This window comes from Crocodylus porosus, unplaced genomic scaffold (assembly GCF_001723895.1).
Source record: "Crocodylus porosus isolate Cpor-Errol unplaced genomic scaffold, CroPor_comp1, whole genome shotgun sequence".
Classification (NCBI taxonomy): Eukaryota; Metazoa; Chordata; order Crocodylia; family Crocodylidae; genus Crocodylus; species Crocodylus porosus.
In genome coordinates, this window is record NW_017728886.1 from 44,955,304 (window position 1) to 44,963,750 (window position 8,447).

At 43.5% G+C, this 8,447-nt stretch overlaps 1 protein-coding gene across 1 annotated transcript in view; it reads right to left on the bottom strand.

The window, feature by feature from the left end:
- The window catches only part of SEM1 (SEM1, 26S proteasome complex subunit), a 9,135-nt gene extending 3,777 nt beyond the window's left edge, over positions 1-5,358 (bottom strand). Inside the window, exon 1 of the mRNA XM_019533644.1 lies at positions 5,204-5,358. Coding sequence (XP_019389189.1) covers positions 5,204-5,279 — 76 coding nt within the window. The 5' untranslated portion in view covers positions 5,280-5,358. The remainder of the gene's footprint in view (positions 1-5,203) is intronic.
- Positions 5,359-8,447: the final 3,089 nt, after the last annotated feature.

Consider the following 8,447-nt stretch of genomic DNA (forward strand, 5'->3'; position numbering starts at 1 on the left):
TTGATATCTATCACCCTATGGTAGAAATTTTAGTCAGGGGCGGGCAATTATTTTGGGTGGAGGGCTGCTTACTGAGTTTTCGCAAGCCAGAGGGCAAAGCCATCAAAGGCCACATGACAGGGCAGAGTAATATCAATTTTCTACATTTTTCCCCCCCCGTGTGACAGATAGAATGGCCTGGTGGGCTGCATCTGGCCCCCAGGCTGCATTTTGCCCACCCCTGTTTTAGACTGTATGGCAATCTAAGTAAATTTTAAGAGACAAAATTGTACTGGAGACTATTGCTTGATCACCCCTATACAACTCTTTAAATGGGAGAAAAAGGGCTACAGAACTAAATTTAATGCTGCCAGCACTGCACATACCAGAGGACGGATAAAGAAAAAAAGGGTACAGATGGGAATAAAGTGGGGCAGGAGGAAGAAAAGAACATCCTAATAACTTTTTGTACTATGCTTGGTCACATTCTAAATAGTAAGAGTTACAAAGGATTTAAGGAACTTATTCCAGTGCTACCTAGATAAAGGTAATGTTTACTTATACACAGCATATTTAACAGTAATTCAGTCCATGGTCCTTTCATGAAAGCCATAGGTAGTATTACATCAGTTACAGATACGGATAGATGTATTATGTTGCTTTAAAAAGGAGAGTGGGAAATTTACCACAGTTGAGCTATAACTTTTTCATCTATCTACTCCTATCCCACAGTGGAGTGGCAGTTAAACTAGTCAATTAACTCCTGCATGAAAAAAAGGACTAAGTTGTTATGGTTTAACTTTATTTTCTGTGGCAAAAACAGACTGGCAGATGCTCATTTCCCTTATCCTCTCTTTAAAATGGTTCATCCGGGCCGTTTCATTTATTTAAACAAAGTATTTACTTTTGCACTGGAGGGCTTGATATCCACTTCCCTGCAGAAGTCAGCCACCATGTTTGTTGGCAAAAAGAACATTAGAAGAATACTTACTGCACCAGACACCAGCTCAGCCATAAGAGAAATAAATATTCATGAACATTTGCATTATACTTACATGACCAAGCCTAGGTGACCTTCCTCATTAAAAAGGGGGCAAAACAGATGAAAGAAAGAAAAAGCCTAAACTACGCTCTTATTCTCTTACCTATAAGACTCACTTATTTGTATGTGGATACTAAGTTCTGAACTTGTATGTATACATAAATAATTATTCTAGTTACATCTGTGACTACATAAAAAGATATAGTATTAGCTAGGACTGGAAAAATCAAGAATGCTTATAAAATGATTACCATTTTACTATGAACCAAAATAACAAGATTTATTCAGATAAGCTGGTCATGACATCCATCAGAAAACTTCAAAAATGAGAAAAAAATTGCATTTTACCTCAGCTGTAACACTACCCAAATCCCTATGGTTTTATCACTTTAAAAACCAAATAAAATACCCTATAAATATACACTGTTACAGGCACGTAAATATGGCTTGATAAACATTTTCCTTGAAGCAGATTTTAAACAGGAATTAGGAGTTAAGAAAGCTTACAGCAAATGCAACGTCTGTTACCTTTTAACATGAGCCTGCACTTGCTAATTTCCCAAGGTAAAACCATTCCTGGACATTTTGAATTAAACAATCACTGAATAAAAATAAAAATAGACCTGGAAGCAAGGAGCAGAACCCCAGGACTCCCCCATCCTGGGCAATTACCTAACCCAGTGATTCTCAATCAGTACCAGAGCACCCCAGTGTGCCTCGCGATCCTTTCAAGGAAGCTGCAGGATGCCATGCAATGTTAGCACTGCTATGTATGCAAACATGAATCACAAGATAACCTCAGATTTTAAAAAGGAATCCACAGTGTTTAAAGGATCCTGGTTAGTTCTGGTCTCTCCAAGCTCTCTGTAACAGAAGAACTGCTCTGTTATTTATCTGTAGTCAAAACGAGATGAAAACTAAGAGCTGGCATTTTCCACAAAATTCTCAATTCTATCAAGAGGTGCCCTGTGTCTAAAAAAGTTGAGAACTGCCCTAGTCACTAAGCTACAGAACGTTGTTTGTTGTCCTTCTTGACCCAGGATCCCTGCTGTATGGTAGATCAGCTTCAACTGGAAAAATGAAGAATGCTCCCATGTAGCCTAGCCCGGTGGTTCTCAAGTTTTTTGTACCAGAACCCATTTGTAAACATTGATGGCCAGCCCCAAACCAGTACATAGTTTAAGACAGCCCCCTAGCCCTGCCAATGCCTCACTCTCAATTTGCTGACCCCTACACCCAGGCTCCAGTCCTCCAATATGTCCAAGCTGATCCTCTCCCTCTATGTGACACTGGTCAGGCCAAAGTTGGAGTAGTGCGTTCAGTTCTGCACGCCGTACTTCAGGAGGGATGTGGCTAGCACTGAGAGGGTACAGAGGAGGGCTACTTGCATGATTGGGGGCAGCAGGGCAGACCTTATGAGGAAAGGCTAAGGAACCTGGACCTGTTCAGCCTTCACAAGAGAAGGCTGAGAGGGGATCTGGTGGCCACCTATAAAGTTACCAGGGAGGACCAGAGGGGAATGGGTGACACCCTGTTCCCCCGAGCACCTCCCGGAATAACAAGGAATAACAGCCACAAGTTGTTTGAGAGTAGCTTCAGGCTAGATATCAGGAGCTACTACTTCACAGTCAGGGCGGCCAGGATCTGGAACCAGCTTTCAAGCAAAGTAGTGCTCACTCCTACCTTAGGGGTCTTTAAAAGGAGGCTTGATAATTACCTAGCTGGGGGTCATACGAGCTTAAACTTACCAGGGGTCATATAAGCCCAGTATTCATTCCTGCCCAGGGCAGGGGGTCAGACTTGATGATCTGCTCAGGTCCCTTCCAACCCTACATCTATGAACCTATGTGGAGCAGGAGGTGGGTGTGTGCAGGTTATGGGGGGGCCTCCAGCACTGCCAACCTGCAAGGGAAAACCCACTCTCTCACATTTTCCTCCTTTAAAGGAGAATCCATTTTTAAAGTGTATTCATGACCCTTTCATATATTCTTGCAACCCATTTTTGGGTCATGGCCCACGGGTTGAGAAACTCTGGACTAGTCCACAGGCTCACAGGTCATATGGTTTTAAACCCCTTCTAGCTGAGAACCTAAAACCCGTAACTCCCACTTCCTGAGCAAATGCTTTAACCATTAAGCTAATATTAAAAAATAGGAAAAAAACACAACACCATCACTTCTTTAACCCTCGTTTTAAGTAAGAGTGAGCCCTGATTAGTCATTTCCTAAAACAGCTATAAACACAGTACCAACCCTCAAAGTGGGTTCCAAGATCAGGATCCTAAGTGGAAAGAAGCACTTCAGCTCCAAAGAAGGGAAGGGGGCCAGGTACACCCCTGTACTCAGCATCATTTACTGGGAACTCATGATGGCCACCTCCCTGTTCAGCAAGTGAGATTTTCTGCATTGCCCTTCTGAGGTGCCTAACTCTGTATTTGTATCCATTACAAGGATCAGGGGCCTAACTTAATACAGCTAATAACTTTAAATCAGCCTCAAGCAAAATGACCAATCTTAAGTGGAGTAGTGCTGTTCTGACATAATTCTCTTCATTTAGACGTGCAAGACATTTTGATTTTCCCATCACTATTATTTTCTCATCTATGAAAACCATGTCAAATCTTATTCTTTCATATTTCTGAATAGTCACCTATTAAACAGCTTCTTACAGATTTTTACTGCAGAAAAAATTCAATGCTCATTTAATTTATTCACATTCTCAGTAGAAAAAAAAATAAGAAAGCTCACAGGAACATGAGCTGAAGTTTCTGCAAGGATGTGGGGAGATTTAAGTACACATAAAAATATGGATTTAACAATTCTTCCCAACTCTTGTATAAGGATGTGGTTTGAGATTTTAGGTTTGATTCAAGTCAATTTTAGTGACATGTGTCTAATTCAAGGTTCACATCGTATAGGCCCTCCCTCTGTTAATTTAATTCAGACCGCTACTCTTAAACAGCAGCAAGAGCAGAAAGAAGAGAAAAATCCCCTAGCAGATAAACTGACAAGATACCGCCTATGAAACCAGCTAATCCCTGTTTCTCATGTAATGGGAAATATTCTATTTGACAAGGCTTATTTGACATTTGAGACTTGTCGAGTTACTTGAAGCTGCAAGGACAGAGAGGCAAAAATTGGTAACACCCGTTCCCATCATGTTCTATACCAGGAGCAATTTTCTCCATCCACTAATCCAAGCCATCCCTATAATCACTAGCATTTTCAGGGGCATTAAGGAAATGGACAATGATACCATATTTCAATGTATTTTGTAACTGGACCTACAATAGGAAATTTTTACTTATAAGATTGTGAAGGAAGGTTGCTTGCTTAGAAGCTTGCTTAGAAGTCCAATTCATCGTGCACGTACACTGCTTCGTAACAGAATGGTCCTTTACTGAGTCAGACCACTCACTGGTCCATCTTGCCCAGGCCCGTGTCACACAGTGACCTGCTCTTGTTTTGAATTTCTCCCCAGCACTCCCATCCCTGTTTTTTTATTATTTGCCCCAAGAAATCTCTTGTCCCCTTTTCCTGTAGCCTCCCTGCCTGAGGGAGGCCAATGAGAAACCTGGTGGGCCAGGCCCACATGATGAAATGGTGACAAACAGACCTGTGTCACACAGCAGCAGAGAGTGCACCCGGAAAGGGGGAGCCAACAAGGTACAACCAGGGGCTTTCCACTGCTCCTCTCTCACTTGCGGCCTCCAGCATTTGGAGGCCAGGTCCCTCTCTCCCCTGCTCAACAGCAACTGACTCCCCTTTCCTCCAGGCCTTGTTGAAACGGCTGAACTGGTGGCTCCCACAGCCCCGACTTCCCGCCTTCACTTCCAGGCTGGGGGAGCAAGAACTTCCTCTTGTTGGCTTTAAACTACTGCCGACAGGCTCCGGGGTCCTGGTACTGGTCACCTCATAAACCCAACCGCTTTTTCTTCGTTTCCAAACCCGTATGGTGCCCGCCCTCAAGCGGCTGAGCAGGCCTGATCCCTCTAGTCTCTGCTCAGGTGGAGCCGCCCCCCTCCTCCCCGCGGAGCACGACCCCGGCACCGAAGAAGGGGCCGATCGTGCTACAAGGCACACCACGCTCCCGGCCGCGCCTGTGCAGTGCGGCCCAGGCCCGCGACAGGGGCAGCCTTCCCCCGCCCCGCCCGTCCGCGGCCTGCAAGCCCCCCGCCGCCACCTTCCGCCGGGAACTCTTCGAACTCGTCATCCTCCTCCAGGAGCCCCAGGTCCACTGGCTGCTTCTTCTCCGACATGCTCGACCTGCTACTGCCGCCGCTCTAGCCCGACTCTCTCCGCTGCCCCGCGGGGGATGCTGGGATACTACCGGAACCGCCAACAGCCGAGGCCGCGCATGCGCTGGGGCCGAACCGGATTCCCCTGACTCACAGCGGCCGGCGCCCCGCCTTCCTGTGTTCCGGCGCCGCCCCCACAGCTAGCTGCGCCCGGGCCGTGGCCCTGGGGAGGGGGCGGGGTGCGCGTGTGAACTTTGGCGCCGCCCTGTCCCTGCGCCTGGCTCGGTCCGTGCCTATAGATGGCCTCAGGAGTCGGCTCGGCGTAGGGGGGAACCTGTCCAGGGGAAGCGGGGTGGGGTTTCCCTGTTGCAAAGCGCAATTTGTCCAACTATTTAGTTGCTCTAATAAAAGAAATCCCATCTATCAAAGAACCTCGTCTGCCTGTGTCGTGCTGCAGCCACTTGAAATAAAGTTCAGCACGCGGCACCCGCTGCCCCGGCTTCGTCGTATTAGGCAGGCCGACAGCACTGATAGCAGCGCTCGTTCCCCGGTTCTGACCACAGATATTACACACGAATATTCATGTTAAAGTATATTAATAGATTTTAGAAAGAATTTTATAGATAGGTTATACAGTAATATATTAGCTCGATTCATGGTATATATATCAAATGAATGGTATATACATAAATGTGTGTGTGTATATGTGTGCGTATATATACACACACACACACATATAATGAATATTAATATACTTCGTTATGCTAATATTAAGTTTTATCTTCATACAATCAACTGTGTTAATACGATTGATTATATTAATAGATCAATAACTAATACAGAGTTTTTATATGTACATTATATATATTCATAGCTAAGGTAACATACTCTATTAACTATATGTACTGTTAATATTAATGTCATTATTACATAATATATTAATATAATGCATATGATATCATAAATATGCTCAGAACAGGGGGAAGAAGTTCCTATTTTCCCAGCATGGTGTAGAGGAGCTGCCATGAGCAACTGATGCCTCCTGAGTCTGGGGGGCATCTGCAAAAGCCAGCGTTGGTGGCAGGGGCAGAGCTGGCGAGCTCCCACAGAGCTGGCAGTGGTGGTGGGGACAACCTTGTCAGGAGAGTCACGTGCCCCCCCGTGCCTTCCTTACACATCACGTATGGGAGCTGCTTTCTTCCTTTGGTAACCTTTGCCCTGTAGCCTTTATATATCCTGGAGAAATTGGTCTGGGATGGAAGTTGTGTACGGCCTTCTGGAGAACTTCTGCACTGAGGTTTAAATCTTAGTCTTATTGAAAATGATGGAACATTTCCAGTGGGATCAGGATTTGACCATGATTGTCTAAGTAAAATCCTTAGCTTAAATAGAACAGGTGGAATGTTTTAAACAAAAGAATAAAATGCTCCTGATTAACTACTCAGAATTATACTCTTATTCTTTCCAGAACTGCACAGTATTTATTCAATGTGATTTGTATTAATTTTATATATAATGGGCTTATTATATTTCAAAACCTAGCTCTTGTGAGTGACTTAACTTCATTTGTGTGTCACATCTGCAGCAAAAGAACTGCTCAGAGGAACGATCCCTGGAAAACAAGACTCAGGGTGTTGTGTGAATATAAAACCGCTCTGTTTCCAGGGTACAATAAAAGTAAAACACGTTCAGCTTAATTCTAGATTCTGCTGCTGACTCAGAGCCAGGGAAAGTTCAGTGTGTACTAGTCAGGACAAGTTTGTTCATGTGATGGCTCTGATGTCTTCTCTCTAGGCCATCTCTTTGCTTGCCCTATAACAGTATTGCTAGTCTGTTGGTTTTTTCCTGAACACAGAGAGGCTGATTCATGAGACAGTGACTTACACAGCTGGGTTACAATATGTCCTAGATTTAAAGAGAGGGAAAAAAATGAGCAAGAACAGGGATGGGAACTTATATGCAGTTCAATTTCAAACTTGTACAAGCATGTTGTGGTATGTGGTCAGAGTGCAGGCAAGGCTGGAAAATCAAATATAGCTACAAACCAATGGCTCTTTTTTATTACATGGAAGGGCTGATTGAATGGTCAATTTTTATTTGTATGTGACAGAAGATGTGATTATATGATTAAATTTATGGGGAATCCATCTTGGTTTAATAAAACAAGTTTTTTGGGAATATTTCTTGTTTCGCTTTCTCCAGATATCTTCATGAGAATGACTCTTGGAAAAATAAATACCCTGTATTATCCCAGAAAGTGCAACACAAAGTGAAAGCACTTTGTTTCCAACACAAGGGGCATATTATTATTTGATTACTGAGGGCCAGATTCAGGATGTAATGTAAAAGGGCACAGAATTTAAAACATATGGGGTTAGACACTGGCTTCTCCAGCTAGATAATGAGGTATTGCACTGTAGCTAGAGATTCCAAAAAAAGGAACATGGCTGATGTTACCAAACTCTGTCTTGGAGAGCATACTGGACTAGGATCTGAATTACCCTGCTTGGGCAAAAAGGTATCATGCATTCCTCTCTGTGGCAAGCCAGCTCTAGTGTTGCGTGTGGAGAGAAGAAATCTCTTCCTCTCCCTAACTGCTTGTTATCTATCTGCTGAGGGATTTACAGGGAGTAGGACCTATGCTTCCCAAGCCCACTGCTTAAGAATATAAGTCTGGTGGGCTTCTTGAGTTATAGCTTGTATAAGGTTGACGATAATCTATGTCATAAGCAGATAACTATTCCACTCCTTATCTGGATAATTACATGTGCCCACTGTCAGCATCAATAGTATGGCAAATGTAGCTTTGCATGGCCACTTCAGTCTATAATGTTAAATTCTCATCATTTTGCAGCAAAACTCAGGATATGGGGTGATTTTTTTTAAAGCAATGAGATTAACCAAATGTATGATTAATCAAAAATCTCAGCTTTTGTTTTAGAAGGAAATTTCTAGCCATTATGATTGTATAGAAGACCTGAACCCTAAAGCCCCAAATCAAGAAGGTAAAGAAAAAGAACTTTGAATATATTATTGCTAAAGACCCATTATTTCAAAGCCAGTCATGATTTTTGAACTCTTGGGTACTGCAGTTCTCATTCTCTGTGCAAAGACTTAAATGCACAAAGGGGGTGCATCCAGATGAGTGCACATGTGCATTTTGCAGTGCCTCAGAGGCTGTTGAGGCAT